This window comes from Leuciscus leuciscus, assembly GCF_965113295.1.
Source record: "Leuciscus leuciscus genome assembly, chromosome: 12".
Lineage (NCBI taxonomy): Eukaryota > Metazoa > Chordata > Actinopteri > Cypriniformes > Leuciscidae > Leuciscus > Leuciscus leuciscus.
In genome coordinates this window covers 35,655,006-35,676,544 of record NC_138736.1, presented here as the reverse complement: position 1 = coordinate 35,676,544, position 21,539 = coordinate 35,655,006, and the positions used below count along the sequence as shown (strand labels likewise).

The 21,539-nt window shown below is 38.9% G+C and overlaps 2 protein-coding genes across 3 annotated transcripts in view; both read right to left on the bottom strand.

The window, feature by feature from the left end:
* LOC309511137 (E3 ubiquitin-protein ligase TRIM39-like) overlaps window positions 1-21,539 on the bottom strand; it is an 86,787-nt gene that overhangs the window by 64,902 nt on the left and 346 nt on the right. The gene's annotated exons all lie outside the window — the stretch shown is intronic.
* LOC309511645 (E3 ubiquitin-protein ligase TRIM39-like) lies at window positions 10,843-21,363 on the bottom strand. The gene is made up of 7 exons (XM_082186870.1): window positions 21,280-21,363; window positions 20,606-21,177; window positions 20,399-20,494; window positions 15,493-15,660; window positions 15,263-15,401; window positions 11,664-11,699; window positions 10,843-11,508 (listed from the first exon to the last, which is right to left on the bottom strand). Exons 1-7 carry the CDS (start codon window positions 21,347-21,349, stop codon window positions 10,961-10,963), a joined length of 1,629 nt encoding a protein of 542 aa, XP_082042996.1. The 5' UTR covers window positions 21,350-21,363; the 3' UTR covers window positions 10,843-10,960.

The window sequence follows — 21,539 nt, the reverse complement described above, 5'->3', positions numbered from 1 at the left end:
TGCGGGCTTTGCAACAATTTAAATTTTGTGAGGTGTAAGCAAAGTTTATATATATATATATATATATATATATATAAGTTTATATTAATTTAAAATAAAATAAAAATACATTTATATAATTTATATTGCCTGTATGGGAACCAGTTGTGAATTTTTGTATATATATATATATATATATTTTTTTTTTTTTATTATTATTATTATTGGACAAAATGCTCATATAAAAAAATTACTCTGGTCTCTCACTAAGAACTCATTTTAATCCTTCCATCAACGTGTTTTTTATTTTTATTTATTTTTTATTTAACTTTTAAACATCCAGTGTTTGCATAGCTTAAAAATAAGAATGCAGATTCATGATTTTCATCTGCAGAACAAGATGGGGGGAAAATTATCATATAATATAAAACATTATCATATGATATTTTAATATGCCCAAAACATTAATACAATATGCATATATACAAACTTGAAAAAATCTGTCTTCTTCATTTACAGTAGCACTACTGCTTTTGCGTAAACAGTAAAGTACTGTAAATTCCATATACAGTAAGTTACTGTAAATTTCATACAAAATACCCATAATGCAGTGCATATTACAGTAGTTTACCGTAAATAATATGAGTGGTATTTTACTGGGCTTTTTTGCGGTAAGTAACTGTAAAATTACGGCAAAGTCTAACAGTGTTGATAAAAATGATCATTCTATAAGAAAATTTCAAATGGCATTTAGAGGCTTTTGCATCTGAACTCTTCATATATGTACTATACATTATATATATATATATATATATATATATTGGAATGGTCTCTTCACCCACAAACGGTTCAGCTGCTGTGGGATGTCTTCGGCAGGGCGGAGGTCGACCTCTTCGCCTCAGAAGACAACGCTCACTGCCAAATATTTTTTACAAAGAACAGGGACGTGCTCATCCTCGACTGGTCGAGCCGCCCTCTGTACGCATTCCCTCCTGTCACGATGCTACCACAGGTCATCAAAAGGATCAGGGAGTGCACTGCAGATGTGCAGTGCTGTTAATAGCCTCCCTCTGGAGAACCCAGTTTTGGTACCCAGAGCTGTTACAGCTGCTGGAAACAGCCCCATGGCCGATTCCACTGAGGAAGGACCTCCTCACACAGGCGAACGGAACGATTTCACACCCCCGTCCCGACTTATGGTCCCTCCACGCATGGCCCCTCAACGAGTACCCAGGTATCTCCCGGATAGCTGAAAACCATTTCGGAAGCGAGAGCGCCCTCAACAAGGCGCCTGTATGCTCAGAAATGGGCAGTGTTTTCTAGCTGGTGCGCTACACAAAATGTAGACCCTCATTCATGTGAAGTACCGAGTGTGCTCGCATTTTTACAAGAGCTACTGGATGCGGGTTGCACCCCCTCCACGCTCAAGTCTATGTGGCTGCCATAACAGCGTTTCACGATCCGGTAGCCGACAAACCACTGGGAAGAAACAAGTTGTGGTTAACTGATTGTAATCTTGCCATTCTTTTTCCTTCTCTCTCTCTTTCTTCACTTTCTTTACTTGCTTGATTCTGTATACAATCTTTGTTTATTTGTATGTGTACCCTACCGTAGTTTCATTTATTAAACCAGTGAATCCACGCTTTATTGTCTCTGTGTTTGCCACATATCAAAGTCACTTAAACATCTTGATCTAGCGATACCTATGCTATTATCCTGCCAGTACTTTATTTACTTTAGTTGGAAAAGGTTATTCTTTCTTGGCCAGGAAGATAATATATTTCCTAGAATTAATAGTTGATTATGCTTTCTGTTCATTGGATGAACTGATTAAATAATTGTACTATTAATTCTGCTACAGTCAATTATAAAAATAATGAAAATATTTATAATTAATTATAATCCGTTAAAATAAATGTTTTATATATATATATATATAGAGCTAATTTGCTACAATATATATATATATTCATGCTATGCAGAGTAGACAGACGTCAGTCACCGAGCACCGAAACAGCAGCCACCGTTTACAGTTCCTCCTGAACCAAAACAACAAGCTTATGCTGCGTTCACGCCATAACTACTGTCATTTGGAAGAGATGGACACTCGTGGCGTAATACTCGGAACGGTTCGTGTCTCGAATTTATGCATTTCAATGGCAACATTATCAATGCTGAAATTAATCTGCAGCAGTCGGTTGGTACAGTTCAATGGGATCCATATGACCCCAAGAGACTTTTCTTTAATAAAAAAAATGGTTCCCTTCATCTCAGTGGAATAAAACTTTGTCACTTTTTCTACATTATCTATCTATACACACACAAAAAAACTGGACTTGATTCGGTTGTTCTAAAGGTATGTAAAAAAAAAAGTCACACTCATGACCTTTGGGGTCAATATGACCCCACATTGAAATGAATGGAAGAATCGAAAAAAAATATATAAATCCAGAATAAATCTGAAAATTTCAATACCACAATGAAGTCCTGGTACTAGAACACAAATGCAATGTGGAACGAACATGATCACTTGCACACACACATGCTCACGCACATAAACACACACAAACAAACACACACAGGTGTGACTCCAATAGAAAGCATTTTTATAGAAATTGACAAATAAAATCAATAATTCCAGCATAAATCTGAAAATTCTCACACATAAATGAAGGCCTGGTACTAGAGCATTAATGCAATGTGGAATGAACATTATCACAGACACATATGCGCCCACACACACACAGACACAAATACACACACGCAGACAGAGAGAGGTGTGACTGCAATAGAGAGCCTTTTTATAGAAATTGGGAAATAAAATCAATAATTTCTGCATAAATCTAAAAAATTTCACACGTAAATGAAGGTATGGTATGAGAGCACAAATGCAATGTGGAAAGAACATGACTACACACAGATAACATACACACAGAGAGACAAACACAAACAAACAAACAGTTGTGACTGCAAAAGAGAGCATTTTTATAGAAATTGGGAAATAAAATCAATAATTCCAGCATGAATCTAAAAATGTTCACACATAAATGAAGGCCTGGTACTAGAGCAAAAAAACAATGTGGAATGAGCATGATTACACACACACACACACACATGCAAGTGCATGCACACAAACACACACAGACACACAGGTGTTTACTCTTCACTCCTATTCCTATCCGCCTATAGCTGTTTTTTTTTATTATTATTATTATTATTTTTTTTTTTTTTTTTACTTTTTAAAAATTACTTTCTTATTCTAAAGTTAATCATTTTATACATTTTGATTATTGAAATAATATGTAATGGCAATCAAGTATTTTCTTTTAGTGGCAACTTATGTGACATTATTGCAAATTTATATAGCATAATTGCAATAACAAGACACTTCAAAAGACCTCAAACAACAACAAAAAATATTCTAAACTTTGACAAAATACTGATTTAATGTATTTTAAAATGTTTAAATATATAATTCATAAAAAAAAAAACTGTTATAAGAGCAATAAGTCACATCCAGAAAAATGAATGGATCTCTATGGGGCCTCTGCTGGAAGTATATGGTAATTACACTTTATGGCTAAAACTATATTATCTACAAAAAAACATCTAACCACCAGATGGCAGAATTCTGCATCTAACACCTAGATCAATATCCAGAAACAACTCATATTTAAAATTGATCATCATAAATGTGTTTTTTTCATAAAAATGTTATATTTCATATGTATGCTAATGGTGTAGTTGAGGAATTTTGCAGTAAATAGGTAAAAAAGTACTTAATATCCCCCAAAACACAGCATAAAAATATAGATGAGAAGTAAACGATAAATAATTGATAAAAAAAAATGATATATAATTTGTATTATTAAAATGTATATTTTTTGTACAAAAGCTCTGTGCATCTTTGGGGTCATATAGACCCCAAATGCACTGAGTGTAAACAGGAAACTAAGGTCATATGAGGGTTAAGGTGTTTATGTTTATTATTATTGTAATGTTATGTGCTTTGAGACATGAGGTAGTTTAACGCTGTTTCACATGACGCTTTTGTTTCCTCCCTGCTGTTCATGTGTTTTGAAGGAGGCGTGGCTTTGGAGACTCTCTGAAGGGAGGGTGGGATCTTATGCTTTTAAAGCTAGCTCGTTATTGCTAGCCTCTCTGAAAATGACCTACCCTACCTTAGATAAACAGATACATAGATTAATAAATATAAATATATTGCTGATTGTTAGCTTATGTTAGCTAATGCATTAACTGATGTTAACAAATGAGACCTAATTGTAAAGTCTTAGCTGAGAATTCAGTGGGGCAAAAAAAATTAAAAACTTTTTTTACTCTTTGGTAAAATATGACCTGGGCTCACGCTTGGTGGAATTTGTGACTTTATTTCAACCTCAATTTGTGACTTATTTCACTCATGATTTGAATGACTGATATTATACTTCTGATAAAGATTTCAAATATCAAATGTGATTTGCATAATCATATAGGACCATACAGTTCTGCTCAGTTTACTTGCCATTAGCAAAAGCTGCAACCTATTTTTATTGGTCATAAAGGTTAAAAATTAAATAATGGGATCAAGCTATTTGGCACAAAATATACATAGTGTAGCAAGTCTAAAGACTGTTTATGTTCAATATCAGGTGCGATCTAGATGCATGTATTTTCTTTCATGTGTTATGTGTTCTGGTTGTGTTCATGGGCGGGGTTGGGGAAAGAGGAGTTCTGGAAGTTGGTGGTTCGCTGGACTGTGTGTGGCAAGAGCATCGGCCACACTGGTGCTCACGTAAATAAAAAAGCATTAAAACTGTTAAGTGAGTCTATAATTTTCTCTGATCGTTACACTGGTGTCAGAAGTGAACTGTTTGAATCCAGATAGTATACGAGATTGCTCTCGTTATCGTCCCTGAAACACAATGCGGAAAAAGACTAAAGAAAAAGATTAAGTCCGAGCCAGAAGCAAGCCGGATGTTTCGTGAGGCTCTAGGCGATTCGGCATGGGCTTCCGATCAATTCGCAACAGAGGAAGACTTTCTGGAATCGCACAAGGCTTGTGTGAGGGAGGCTACTAGGAGGATGGCTGTAGATGCCGGGCTTTCGTTGCCAGAGCTGAATGCCGCAGAGTACCGCCAGACTTTCACGAGACAACAAACAGACATGGCGGCGCCCACAGAACCGCGCTGGTTGCCGATGTAAACAGACATGGTGGCATCTACGGAACCGCGCTGTCTTTGGATGTAAACAGACATGGCGGCGCCCACAGAATCGCGCTGGTTGCCGATGTAAACAGACATGCCGGCGCCCACAGAACCGCGCTGGTTGCCGATGTAAACAGACATGGTGGCGCCTACGGAACCGCGCTTTCTTTGGACGTAAACAGACATGGCGGCGCCCACAGAACCGCGCTGGTTGCCGATGTAAACAAGCATGGCTGCGCCCATGGAGCTGCGCTGCTTTCCGACGTGAATGAACATGGCGGCGCCCGCGCTGCCGTGGCTACGGTGGCAGTAAAAAAAAACGAATTCTCAGGTAAAGCTGATTGGGAAGCTTTTCATGCACAGTCGAACTGTTGGCTCATGCTGCTCATGCCGCAAAGCTCTTGAATTGGCTATGTGTCTCACAGATGATGCTCTGAACTGTTTGTTACTGCTTAACCCTGAAGATAGACACAATTATAATACACTTGTCGGGGCACTGAGACGGCATTTTGGGCAATTTGAGCAGCCAGGGCTCCTGCGTTCTGAACTGAGAAATAGACGCAGGCAGCCAGGAGAGCAACTGAGAGTCCTGGCAAAATGATTGAAAATTTGACTCTGCGAGCATATGCCGATTTGCCACCGTCAGTTCAAGGGGAGCTTGCGAAAAACCAATTCATACAGGCTCTTACCCCTGTGGAGCTCCGTAGACAGACACAACTGGCCCACCCTCAAACCCTGCACGATGCCTTGGAGATGGCTTTGGAGAGGGAGATTGTTTGGGGAACTTGCATGCCGGACGAGAGACAGCGCATATCTGTGTCGGTGAGATCTACTGACGTATGAGGGGCTAAGCGAAAGGCCAGCCTGGGTTTCTGAGATTACTGAATTAATTTGCGCTGTGGCACTGTAACCTGGTCAACGTCCCCGCACACGACCACAGATTTGTTGGGGTTGTGGGCAAACTGGACATTTAGTTCGTCAGTGTCCTAAGCTAGCCAGTAACCAGGGAAATGGGACGGGGTTCGCATGATCGGGGCCATGCGGACCCCCAACACTCATCCCCAATATGAGTCATCACCAGCAGTCTCAAGAGATGGACAGAGGGAAAACAAGCAAGGACTGTTGGGGGAGGGTGAAAGTGGGCCAGAGGAGTCTGTGATTGTGGTGGGACGAACATGTGTTAGTGATTTTTGTCAAGTGCCAATTTTAGTGCAGGAGGTTCCATGTTTAGCATTGGTGGATAAGGGATCAACTGTGACAGTTATAAGACTAGAGGTAGTTCCTGCCAATGCCAGTCTGGAACCCACCACTGTCCGACTACGCCAGTGTCAGGTGAACTGGCGCCAATGAAGGGTAAAGGCGTGGTCTGACTGTTGGGGGAAAGACATTACGTCATTCAGTTTGGGTGGCTGCAGTCCAGGACCCTTGTATTCTTCGGCTAGACTTCCTTAAAAGTGCAGGTTGCCAGTTAGACCTGAGAGATGGCCTGCTCTGTTTTGTAGGGGGTCCTGAGGTTGTCATGTCCACTGAAAGGAATGTTGATATGTCTTTTACAGGTCTGCTGGATGCAGCAGCTGCACCTGAGGACACTATTTTGGAGCACCACACAATGCACTCGCGAACCCACCCCAGCGCTGTTGCCAGTCCACCACAGGTAGATGTTTAGACATGCAGTGAGCAGGGATTATTGAGCCGTCCGAGAGCGCGTGGGCCGCACTTAGGTCATGGTGCCTAAGAAGGGGGGGCAGTGGAGGTTTTGCGTTGACTATAGGCGCCTTAATGAGGTCACCAGGAAGGACTCATACCCCATCCCTCGTGTGGATGAGTCACTGGACCTCGTAACCGGGTCATCATGGTTTACTTCACTGGACCTGCGCACTGGTTATTGGCAGGTACCACTTGCTCCTGATGCCAAACCGAAAACTGCTTTTTGTACGAGCAGGAGGCTATGGCAGTTCAGGGTGCTCTGCTTTGGCCTCTGCAATGCACCAGCCACTTTTGCCAGGCAATGGACAGGGTGTTATCGGGTTTTCCGCGGTCAGAGTGTCTGGTGTACCTGGATGACATCCTGGTCCATGGCAGATCATATCAGACCTCGTTGGAGGCACTCAGGCGTGTGCTGGTTCGCATAAGCGAGTCTGGCTTGAAGCTGCACCCGGAGAAATGTAATTTGTTTAGGAAGGACTTACAAGCTGGGGGGCCAAGGGATTGACCCGATGGAAGAGAAGGTGCATGCGATAAGCAACTGGCCCACTCCTACAACCTCACAGCAGCTCAAAAGTTTTTTGGGTTGGCCTCATATTACAGGATTGCGCATGTGCATTTTCCAGCATCGCGGACCAACTTTTCCGCCTGCTGAAGAAGGATAAGTCCTTCGCTTGGACTGAGGAGTGTCAAAACTCTTTTGCTGCCCTGAAACTGTTCTAGGTCACAGCACCTGTATTGGTCCCCCCTGACCTCTGTGGGGTGCAAGCTTGGCGATACGCCGGCATGTTTGATGGTGGGGACAGTGGGAGTAGAGGACTGGAGGCGGCTGCAAGAGGAAGATGCGGATCTGCAGCCAGTAATCCAGTGGGTCCAAACACAGCAGCGACCTCTGTGGGAGGAAGTGGCCATTCTCTCTTTATCCACGAAAAACTTATGGACAAAATTCAAAGACCAGCGTCTGCAAGACGGGTTGTTAGAGAGGGAGTGGAAAGACCCTGCCACTGGGGAGGGGAGGTGGCAGGTGGTGGTGCCCAAGTCGCTGCTGTCGGATGGTGTTGTCTGGACACTTTGGGGTTTCAAAAACACTCAAACGTGTGAGAAAGAGTTTTTACTGGGGGCTTGTGAGGAGAGATGTGGAGGATTTTTGTCGGCGGTGTTCTCATTGGTCAAGCAAACCCGGAGATGTGGGGCCTTTCTCAGGCTTTATTAGAGACAAATCCACAGTGACCCTCTCTCTTCTTCTGGCCTCTACTACTGCTTCTTCAGGTTGATTGTCTGTGGGGACCACCCCGCCCCCCACCCCCCCAGCCCCGGCAGGCCGTGACCACCGCCTGCTATGCCTTCACTCTCCCAACAGAGTCAGACTGTATTTTCTTCAATCCAGAAACCTTACAATCACTGAATGGGCAACGATCAACTCTTGGCCTTCTCGGTACATTCAGGATGCCGTGCTGTCCAGCGTGGCCTCAGCAGGCCCAAGGGTAGCAGGCTTCGACTCACAACAGCCATGTGCTCACTCAGGAGAGAGAGGACTCTCTCAACCACAACAGCATCAAGGACAACCTCAGGAGTTCAATGTCTTCATTCAATGCAGAAGAAGTCCATCGCAACTTCCATCATTTGCCCTGTGTGCTCTCTCTGGCCCAGGGCCGGCAGGCCACAATCTGCCCTCCAGCCATGAGAACAGCGTCGAAATTACCATGCAAGTTCATCATATCCTCTCCATCCAGCGGAGAAGAAAACGATTTCAACTTGTACAGTAACATTTGACACTCACGGATCCATCAACGACTTTCATGTTCGACCGCTTCAAGAATTGTGTCCACTGCACAGACCATGCAAGCAGTGGTGTAGTGGTAAAAAAAGAAGTGGGTAAACTATAAATTCTGGTGGACCACAACTTGATCACCCGGTAAGGTGGGCCACTGCCTACCGGTGTATGTGTATCCTGATGACATCGCTATAGGCTATCATTTGATGGTACTACCAAGGATATCACTGGTTGTTCCCTCATCATAGGTCACACAATCACTATTCAATTCATACATTAATCTAAGTTCTTGTTAAAGAGACTCAAAAAGGAATAATATGGTTGAAATCTATAAAGTTTACTAAATGACAAAACAGAGAGAACAAAAATATTTAAGAGAGATCGAGAGGGAGGCTTATATCCAGGGCTTCCAATGCAATGCACTTGTGCATAATGATTAGGGATTTGGGATTATTTTCATAGTTGATTAATCTGTTGAATATTTCCTCGATTAATTGGTTAGTTGTTTGGTCTATCAGAAAAATGTGGATCAGTGTTTCCCTGTAGGGAAAAGTATTTAACCTGGTGCAGGCTTGATTCCCTCTGAATCTCTTGTACAGTTGGGTTTTGACATGCTCCCTACATTAAACCAGCTGCCTGTAATGAATTTTAAAAAATCACTTTTTTTTTGCATCATTTTAATGATTTCCTGTTGTGGCTGCGATCAAGTTTCATTCTCGCGCAGCTTGTTTAGTAACTTCACGAGCGTGTGTTTTCTGCTACGTGTGTGCGCCGTTCTCTTTGTTCCGTGTGTGTGTGTGTGTGTGTGTGTGTGTGTCGGCGCGCTGCGCTCTCTGCTCCGTGTTTGCGCGCTGCGCGTTCTGCTCTGTAGTTAACGGCCCAAATGCTCGAATCATGTGCTGATCGGCGATCACGCACTGGAAAAGCAAAGTCCGCTCAAATAACGTGAAATTTAGAGGTGGATAAACGCAATGTAGAGGTGGATAAACGCACTTTGGAGGTGGGCAAACGCTATTTCCAAATTTTGGGAGGTGCGTAAACGGCGTTTACGTGCGTTTGGCCTCCACTACATCCCTGAGGTGCTCTGAAAATGATAAGCTGATGGTTCTTTTCATAGTTAAATGGATCTTTTCCATAGTTCCATTTCCTGCTTCCAGTTCCATTCTATCACTCACCATTTTACCTATGCATGTATGTATGTATGTAGGCTATGTTTGTTTAGTTTAGTTATGTTTGTGATTTAGGCCACATTTACACATAGCCGGGTATTTAGAGAAACGAATATTTCTCCCCCTCCGTTTTCAAAAATAACATCGTGCACACAATATCGTTTTCAAAAACAGTTGCCGTTTACATCAACCCGCATAAATACAAAGGGGCGGCAGTGTAAGGAGAAGGATAAAGCCATGCAAGCCAATCAGAATCCTCAAAATCGACAACGACGAATAGCACGAGCGACTTCCTGTTCCTTTCAAAACAATAGACATGGCGCGAGGTTCGTTCGTGTGGACAGACAGCGAAGCAAATGCAAACAGGCCAAAAGCGTTTTCACAAAAGTAAAAATGAGTACCACTTTAACAGCATCCATGATCAAATAGTAGCCAAACAAACTCATAGACAGTATGGAACAAACTCTAAACATAGGGCGCTCACATGACGTAAGCATTTTCTGGCGCATAATGTGACGTTTGAGAACCTAAAACCCCGTTTCTCCCAGTTGACACGGCAACACATAACCGGCGTTTTCAGAAATCTCCACTTTGGCCGGAGTTTTTAAAAATAATCGTTTTCTGGGATAAAAACGGCGTTTTCGTGTAAATGACAGGCCAAAACGCAGGGAAATATCTGCGTTTTCCCATCGTGTAAACGGGGCCTTAGTTAATAAAACTTGTGCACAATATGTATTTGGTTCTGATTCTCTGTTTGCAACAAAGTCCATTTTACGATCTTGATCTTGTTACATGCTCTAATTGATTGTAATATTAATTTAGCTACCTCAATCCAATTAACTGACCCAAATATTAATAATTAATCATAATTGATAATTATGAGTTATTATTAATATTTCCCCTTTGAGCTAACTTGTTACACAGGGTTAATATTAGACAAAATAAAACAGAAACAACAATTGATTAATTAAATGTACAAAAAACATTTATTCAGATGCTAATCACTTGTAAAGCAGCAACAACAAAAAATTCTCATCCTTTGAGGAAAAACACATATATTTTTGATGTTTTTAAACATTAATTAGATGAAGCATTATTTTCATCAAGTATTTCATAATAGGGGTATGAATTCATTTTTTGTATTTGACAGATGTTATGATCAGTGGAGTTGAGTTTTTACCTCCATAGTTTAAGGATGGGCTAAAATATGGATAGAGTTTCCCGGTGAAATACTGATCAGTGAAAGAGTAGAGATGAGAGCTGGATTCCACATCATAAAAGGAGACCAGACCCTCCTCATAATCCACAAACACACCGACCCGCTGCGGCTTCACTCTCACACACAGAGAGACAGCAGGATCATCACAGGCTTCATATTCATTCTCATTCCTCAGCCACACAGTCCAGTGTCCATCAATGGGACTCAAGGTGATCACTCCCTTCCTGTTAATGGATTCTCTAACCACTCCTAAATCCCATTCAGTCTTTCCCTTCACTTGCACCTCAAAATAAAATCTCCCTGAGGAGAATCCCTCCTTTCCCAGGACATTTACACATTCATCAAATCTCTCTGGTTTGTCTGGGAGTTTCTGTCTAATGTCTCCATGTCTCACTTGTTTTCCATCATCAGACAGGATGAGTTTTGGATGAGCTGTATCAGGATCCAGAGTCACATCCACTGAGAAAACAGAGAATATGAATCACAAATTCACAATACAGATATTTAGTGATGATGTTTGTAATATGTAATCATTGGATAATCATACTGTCGGTCAGTGATGAAGCTGTGAGTATCTGAATGTAATCTAGTGTAGTGCAGACAGCACACTGTACCTGCATACTGCTGTATCCTCTTCAGATCTGTAGAGACTAATGACAATAAAACATCATCAGATCTTTGACATGTTTATGTGTGGAATTATAGACCAGATTTAAGGTTATATTTAAAGAATTGTGTACAACATCATGTTTTATCTGATCAATGTGTGTGTGTTTTTAGCACTGCTAAGCTGTTGGAGCTTCAGGCCTGATATTTCACACGCATCCCTCTTCTCATGAAGATCAAATCTGCCCCTTAAACACATGATGTCTATTCATTTGATTTTCTGCTTTTGTGGTTTTGGTGAAACATTTAAAATTATTCTCTGCTAAATTGATTTGCACACAACTGTTTATGGAAACCCTTAGGAAATATATTCAAATATATTGATGGAACAACTGAAAGGAGAAACAATCTCAGAGTTAATTGAATATTAATGTTTCTCTTTACAGTTTCCCCTCTTAACAGTTTTATATGTTTTCTGATATCAGAGCTGAAAATTACCTGAAGAACTGTGAGCTGATGATAATAATGTGACCATCGAGTTTGGGACACAAAGATATTGAATTATTTGTATTTATTAAATTTTTTATCTAAGTCTATTTCTATTTATGCATGTACATAAGTGTTTTAATTACTTAAATTACTTAAATGTATTATTGTGAGTTTGCATTGAACAGTTGAGCTGCGTTTTCTAAATTCTGGGTGGCAGTTGAGAGAGAAGAGTTACCATGACAACTGCAGCATCCTAACACTAACACTCGTCTCTCTCTCTCTCGTTTATTGTTAAAGTTAGTTAAATTTATAAAATTTCATATCATGCTGTAATTTATATGCTTTTATCTCCAATTCATTTGTTTCAGTTGTTATCTATTTTATTAATAACTTTTTTCTTATGTCATGAAGATGTCCATTAGTAGAGTATCGCTTAACCGAAAACCAGTCAGTATCTGGTGTGACCACCATTTGCCTCACGCTTTGCAACACATAGGAATCTCGCCTAGGGTGCCAAAAAGGCTAGAAACAGCCCTGGGCTAGGATGCCGGGCCGCTATTCTCCTCAAGTTGTCATGGATAAAGTGGACAAGCTGCGATGCCGAAGACGCCGCCCCTCACGCCGCAGACCAGAGAGATAAGCGAGTGCGACCGCCGGACACCGCCCCCTCACCTGGACCCATCCCATCTCTTCCCTACCCATCCTTCACGATTCCCTGGCACAATGCGGACACCAGATCGGGCAGATCCCCTTTTATTTAAACACTTTAATTCCCCTGTTTTAGGCATTTTATGTTTATTTTGGGTAGTTGACAAATGGCCAAGAAAAAGTACTTTTTTTGGAAAACATAACTTTTTAAGAAAAAATACATATATTTATGGAGTATGAAAACTGTAGTTTCAGAAAATAGTAGTGGTCACTCATTTTGTCAATGACTTCACATATTTTTTTCACGTTTTCACTGAACAGTACTGTAAATGTGTCCTATGGTGTGACATTTAAAAAGTACTAAGAAATTATATTAAATAACATAAAAAATACTTGAGTAGGAATTGTTCACATTATTAAAACATTATTTTCTTAAAGTGATATTTATTTTACATGAAAGTACTAATTAGAATCATTTTCACCATGGATAGATGAACCTGATAAACTTTTCCCTACAAATGTCAATAAAACTTTTTCGCCAACCTTACAAAACTGTTTGAAATTGTACCTATTTAAGAGGAGATATTATTGTAACTCCCCTAATGCCAAACTTGACTCTTTTTTTAAAGATATTTTAAAATAAGTATATTTTTCTGTTGTTTTATGTTTGTCACACCATAGGACAAAGCGTCACTCTAAAGGACAAAGATAGTCATTGCATAAAAAGAGTCAGAATATATAGTGTTTATTGTAACAATAATAAAGGAGGACATTTGTTTTTTTGTTGAAACTTTATATATTCGTTTTAAAAGCTTGTTAAGGAGGTCTTGTCCTATGGTGTGACATCTGTGTCCTATGGTGTGACAGGCCAAAGCGTCACACCAAAGGACATTTCCTATGACATTTTATGTCACACCAAAGGACATTTGAGCTTTTGTGGCAGTTAATAACCATGCTAATACTAGCTGAACTGTTATTAGCAATTGGCATGATACATTTGCATAATATTACATAGTCCTGCTGTCAAAAATACAAATTTTAATAAAAAAATTAAATTTAGGAGTGTCACACTAAAGGACAAAAAAACTTAACAACTTCAGTGGTCTGAAAACATAGTTAAATATTTGAACAATTCTGAGAGAAATACTTGCCATGTGCACTGCTCATGGGCTTCATAGGGGTCTTCAGTCACATGACCTTGAATGGGGTCTTTCAACTAAATTTAGTTGTCCATGATATTGCCCAACTTAATATCAGGTTATTGCATAACACCAAAGGGCATTTCTTTCTGTGACAAACTTTATTAAATTCCTACACTTTTAGAAATGTATGTATAGGAAACGTGATGGCCACTTAGTGAAATAGACACTTGCACAATTATGCCAGGAGTGTTCATTAAGATGTTTAAACATTATTTTCTTTATTTATAAAAGTTAATATTTATGAAATAATGTTGTCTACCGTCACACCATAGGACGATTTTGAGATTTGGCTCAAAGTTGTAAAAAAATTAAAAATAACTCAGGTATTTAAACAACAAATTCATGTAAAACAAGAAAATGTTTAACCATTTATAGTATTCTAAATGATGAAAATGTGAAATAAATTATTTTTTATCTTCTGTGACGGTGAAAAAGCCACGTCACGTCAACTACCCAGTTAATAAATGCCTCTCTGAGGCTTGACACCACTCCCACTGTGTCTGTCGTTTCCTCCTCCTGCCACAATATATACATGGATATATAGTAGATGTTAATTTTTCTCAAGGAAAAAATCTTTCTCAACTAATGTTGTGAACTACAAGGAACTCTGTCAGCTAGTACATTATTATTAAAGGTTAATTAACAACTGGTTTGTGTACAACTGTGTTTCAGGAAGTTTTAATAAAGTTATAATATAAAATTTTAGTTGTATTTGTAAAAATATAATTAATATATATAGTGCTTTTTTTTGCTCCTGTCTTGAGTACATTTTCTCGCAAACTACTGGTTATTGAATGGCTTTCTGAGGTAAATGTTACGTGACATCATTTGATTGAGCGTTTTCATGAGACATGATACATTTCAGTAAGTTGTACCGGTTCTTTCAACACCCTTTGATGTTCATTCATGTTTGTTTTGTACTGTAACTAGTAATAAAGAGGAAGAGATGATCGGTGCATGTGCCACTTGAATTGAGGCGACAGCAATATTTCACGCCAAAACGGTAGGCTATTTATTGTTTGAATTTCTTAAAACTTACAATATTTGAAAGCTAAGACTTTGTTTCATATTAAAAAAGTAACCTGCTCTTTTCTTGTCTGTCCATGTCCTCCTTGCTCCGCAATGTTTTTTCACTGTGTGAGAATATGTATGTGTGGCGTGAGAACAGTGTCAATTGTGTAAGTCTCACACTGAATGCCTGAGTTGTCAGCCCTGATAAAAAGAAGATAAATATATGTATCTGTACGGTATGTTTGATATTGTTGTACCAGTTTGCGTGAGTTTCTCCTGTAAAGAGTCCTGCAGTTTAGTCAGAGCTCTCCTCAGAGTCTCCAGACTCTCATCAGTCTTCACACTGATCTCAGACCAGTTCCTGGTGTTTCTAGAGCTGCACAGGGATGAGTAAATCTACAGCAGGAGAGAGGAGAAATCCTTCAGCATGGGGAGTGTTATGGTGTCATATACTGCATTATCATTGATCAGAGAGATGTTGACTGACCTGTAGGAGGTGGAGGTGATCTTCAGTGTGTGAGAGCTGCTCCAGCTCAGTGTTTCTCATCTTTAGCTCAGTGATCTCCTGCTCCAGCTCTTCAATGAGCTCTTCCTCCTGTTTCTCTGCTGCTTTCTGCTGCTCCTCCATCATCTCCAGCAGTTCAGTATAAAATATCTAAAGCAAGAGTCAGTATTACTATTGATCATATTTCAGTGTTTTAGGGAGTGTTTTTTTCCAGTTTCATCTGCACCGTTTGGACTGAATAATTCCTCAAATCATGTGCCTTGTAGAGGAGAGTTGTGCTGTCACTTTAAGTGATCTGAGTAAAAAGTAATGAAATGGTAGCCTGACTACGTCAGACTTCGTACTTCCGCTCAGTTTCATTTCGCTTCTGTACTCAGTCTGAGACAGCGTCATAGCTTTCCGTTTTCCTCCGGCCTGAAAACTATGGAAGGCCAAAAGGGCCAAAACGTGTGAAACTGTCGCGTTAACGCGTATTTACGTGTTAACGCGTAAATTGCGTGTTAACGCGTAAATGACGTGTTAACGCGTACCTAAATTTGGGACATTAGAACCACCTACTGGTTTGGTGCTGCTCTTGCTCAAACACAAAGAACCTAAATTAAGCTTGTAAATAGCAGTTTTTAAGGTGAAAATACATGTTCAACAATGACTTTTCAGAATAATTACAGCATATTTTAAATGGGCATATTTAGACAGTTAACTATAACTGTTCAAGCTCTAAAAGTCATGACCATTTTCACAATCACAATAGAAATTGTGTAATATATTTACACATTTCTCCAAACAGTATTTACATGTACACTTATACTGTAGCATATTTCTAAAGTATCTTTTTATAATTGAACCACTATGCATTATTTGTTAGAGAACCCCTTCTGTTAACACCATTAAGCCTTGAATCTGAGAATTTAGAAGAATCTGAGATTTGAGATGCATTGTTTTGCAGTATTTTTCGAAGATAACAAGCTCAATAAAATATAACAAATAATATATAGGCTATATATATATATAGGCTATAAAGGTGGTTATAAATTAGAATGTCTTGGAAAAGTTAATTTTTTCAGGAATTCAACTTAACAGGTGAAACTGTCCATAAGCAAAAGTGGCCCAAACCAAGTATTGAGTACATATGCATTATACTTTTCAGAGAACCAACATTTCTGTATTTAAAATCCTTTTTTTGTTGATTTCATGTAATATTTAAATTTTCTGAGATTTTGAATTTGGGGGTTTCAAAAGCTGTAAGCCATAATCATCAAAATTATAACAAATAAAGGCTTGAAATATCTCACTTTGCATGTAAAAAGTGTATATTAGTTTCACCTGTAAAGTTGAATTCCTGAAATAAATGAACTTTTCCACGACATTCTAATTTATTGAGAAGCACCTGTATGTATATGTGTATATATATATATATATATATATATATAGCCTATATATGCTATATTACAAAGTTATATTACAACACACACTACACACAAACACAAACACACACACACATGCGTAATAATAATAATCTAAAGTGATTGGCTTTAATTTTTAATAAATGAAATGAAACAGAACTTCTGCTTTTCTTTTTTTACAATGGATATTACATTGTGAAATCATGAATATAGGACCAAAAGTAATAATATATATTTTATTAATACTACACAGAACAAGAGATTAATCTATATTCTCGCCAAAATGTTGGATAGATTTGGAGTGCTAATACACTCGTGATCTATCTATTCAGTTTCCTGGAAGTTACCCTTCCATCAGTGTCGTTGCTCATGATGGCTCATGACGTATGTTCAGCGTAGTGCTTGAGTCACTCTATCATGAATAATTCAAATAAAACGGTGACACCGCCTGTCGTTACTGTTTGTAATCATTCTCATGACTATTAATTTGGTGACGCACACCTTCGTTTTATTGTATTTATTCATGAGATTGCGAAAAAGCGCTTACCTCATGGATACGATGAGCCTACGTCACCTGGCATCTTCCGTTCGGTGCGCGCCCGTGATGAGAGACGGGAATCCATACATCGTTTTTCCAAATTATATATTACACTTCTTTACAGGTAACTGTGAACAAACTAGCTTTCGGTTATAATAAACACTGTTAAACATATTACGGTGGGTTGAAAATAGTTTTTTTTTTTAACTTTATTTAAGTTTGTCATGAGATTGTTGGTTCGCAATTAGCGCGACAGCCTGCCATTAAATGCAATACATCAAAAATACCGTTGCATGGAATCCATAAGAGTTGATGTTTCAGAGTTATGCATTTTCTTCGACTCACATATTTGGTCATTTAACCCCCTGTGATATGTCTATTAACAGCGAGTTATAGTACTAGAATAGGCTAGCCTATGTCTTAACACATTTAATCATTTTTTCCCCCAGAGTTTCCCCACATTTGTATGGTATTTACAAGATAATTAAATAATCGATATCAATTATATATAAAAAAATAAATACTTTAAGGCTTTTACTTTTATGGCACAACTAATCAAATAAAATGATGACACAATTACAAAAAATCTAGAAATTGGATGCAGTTATTATAAACTTTATTATAAACTGAATAACACAACAAATAAGTAAAGATAGATAGATAGATAGATAGATAGATAGATACATGGTTTTACTACAGTTCTATTGTATCAATACAGTAAAACCATAGTAACCATCACTGTAGTAACCATGGTTTTACTAAATTATCTAGAATTAGATTCAAGCCATTTTGTTACAACAAACATCTACAACATCACACCAAGAGATTTTTTTCTCGCCCAAGCAAGTGGAAGAATTTTTTTTTTACATTTCCAATAACAGACAGTATATTTGCACAAAATTCCTGTGTTTATGACAAAAAGACACCTGCCACTAAATATCTACAGTGGGTAGGTCGTTGGGCGCGAGGTGATTGAAAGTAGCTTTTTTTTACACATTATAATGTATAATGTGCAAAGTGTGTGTTGATATATATACGATATATATCAGTCAGATTCACAAGGCTTAATGTGTTATCAGAAGGGGCTCTCTAACAAATAATGCATAGTAGTTAAATGATAAAAAGATGCTTGCTTTAGAAATATGCTACAGTAGGAGTGTAGGCTACATGAAAATACTATTTGAAGGAAATGTGTAATATTATCCTAACACAACTTCTATTGTGATTGTGAAAATGGTCATGACTTTCAGAGGCCAATTTAAAATATGCTGTAATTATATGTAGGCCTAGTTGTAACCTATATTCTGAAAAGTCATTGTTGAACATGTATTTTCACCTTAAAAACTGATATTTACAAGCTTAATTTAGGTTCTCTGTGTTTGAGCAAGAGCAGCACCAAACCAGTAGGTGGTGCTAATGTCCCAAATTTAGGTACGCGTTAACACGTCATTTACGCGTTAACACGCAATTTACGCGTTAACGCGACAGTTTCACACGTTTTGGCCCTTTTGGCCTTCCATAGAAAACAGCCGGGCCAATCAACGAACAGAGGGCGGGCTGAGAGCCGTGACGTATAGACGCTGATTGTACCGTAGATGCGTAGATTTACTTCACATAATCTACAAAAGTCGTTCACAGCCATGTTCACTCCGGTATTTCGCTCGATGGTTTTGTTTTCGCATCATACATGTGTTTACAGTGGAAGTTAGATGCGGCTGAGCATGCGCATAACACACGCCATAACCAAATGTTATGTGATTGGCTTACGGGTAACCAATGATTTTAAACTTCAGACAAGCGTCCCCCCCGCGAGAGAGAAAACACTTCTCTATTATGCCATTCCAGACTCTGTCTACGAAGCAAAGCGAAGTAGCAGAGTTTGGTATTACCAGGCTAATGAAATGGCAGCAGGTAATCACAATTAGTGCTTTTATACAACAATTCACTAAACACAAATTTAATATTCATTAATACGTTATAGATACAATATTGACAATTATGTATACTTCATATATTTTTGCTTTGCCAACGAAAAAAAAAAAAATTCCAAACAAAACAACAGAAGAAACAATTATTGAACATGTCTGAGCAACACAAACATACGGTGACCGGGATGGAACATGTTCGGTTCACTTAGTTTTGTCATGGCCACAACATATAAACTCGTGGGAACGTGATATTAAGTCGTGGGAACGTCATAATATCTCGTGGGCTAACATAACATCAATATGTTGAGAGAACGACATCCGTTTCTCGTAGCCACAAATTAATATGTTCTCGTGGCTAGGAGTTTAATAACATGTGGGAACCAAATCTACACACGCGACACTGGCTCTCCTTTTACCCCGGGCATAATTTGCTTTACTTTTTGTTAATTTAAGTTTCTCATAATTTGTTTTTGTTTATTGCCATAAACGGGACTTTATTCGTGACCCGAGTATTTCATTCAAGCCACCAAATTTCCTACGAAAAATCACATTCAACTTAAGAATGCGCTTCAGGAGTCTTTTACTAACATACCCACGTCTTAACGCCAGAGATCACACTATATATTTATATGACATTCCTTATTCAAAGTAAAATGTTATTTCATCAGTCATCTCCATCTCCTACTGCTGTAGGCTATATACAGTATTTACCGGTGTGGTTCCCTCAACATAACTACGAGAACTACATAACTACCTGGCACGAGAAAAATATATCGTTCCCTCAACATTATGATCTTCGAGGCCACGACAAGCATCATGATTAGATCATGACATAATGATGTCGTTTCCTCAACAAAATGATCTCATGGCCCCGATTTATTATCACGTTCCCACGAGTTTATGTTGTGGCCACGACAAAATTAAGTGAACCGAACATATCCCCTCCCAGTCACTGTATTAAGTCCCCTGAACTAATGAAATAAATATTTAAGAAAACTGAATTACATAATTTAACTCACTTTTCTGACTTCTGCTGAGTTTTTGACGTCTTGAATCTTCTTGATTCTGTCCTGGATAATCTTCTGTGTGTCTTTCTGTGTCTTCATCAGTTGAGTCTATAGACAGAGAACAACACATAATTTTTCATAATTGATTCATTTATATTAAAGAAGATGTGATTCCTCATGATAAGAGCCATTTAAAATCAGTTTGTCAGTAACTTTTACCTTCTTCTCTTCACTCTCCTCTTCTAAAGAAACAGTGTTGTGGTTCTTGTGGTCTCCGTCAGTGCAGGCCAGGCACACGATAGTCTGATCATCTCTACAGAACAGCTCCAGAGGTCTCTCATGTTTCTGACATATATAGTCCTCCAGATTCCTCACAGGATTGATCAGTTTGTGTTTCTTTAAACCTGCCACTCTCAAATGAGGCTCCAGGTGAGTTTCACAGTAAGAGCTCTGACACACCAGACACGACTTCAGGGCTTTCAGCTTTCTTTTCTCACAGACGTCACACAGAACTTCAGCTTTTTTCAGAACTTCAGCTTTTTTCTTAGGACTTTTCTTTTTATAGTGATCTACGAGCTCTCGGAGTGTGGTGTTAATCTTGAGATCAGGTCTGTGCTTGAATGTTTCTTTACAATATGGACAGTTGCAGGTCTGGCTGTTGTCCCAGCACTTATTCAGACAGGTCTTGCAGAAGTTGTGTCCACATGGAGTGCTGACTGGATCAGTGAACACGTCCAGACATATAGAGCACTGAAGCTCCTCAGTCTGTGGACCGCTGGAGGATGACATCGCTTGAAAGAGAAATAGTCAATAGTCACCTATTAAATAATGTTTTCCATAAGAGAAATATTTTGGAAGTCATGCAGCAATTCTTTTTTCTATTGTTCATTTACCTGGAGGTATATTTAAACTCTGTCTCCTGGTCTCTCTTCCTTTTGATGATAATGATAGCGATTCTGCCATTGCTCATCCCCTATTTAAGCCTTTTCAAGATCACATCAAACTAAACTAGGGAACGCTGATTAGAAAACAACAAATTATTAATTATCTCCTCAACATAAACAGATGTGTTTTATGACTTCTTGTTTTATGTAAAGCGACTCTCACCTGCTTATCAGGTCTGTCTGTCTGCAGGTAGGCTAGGCTAATTTAC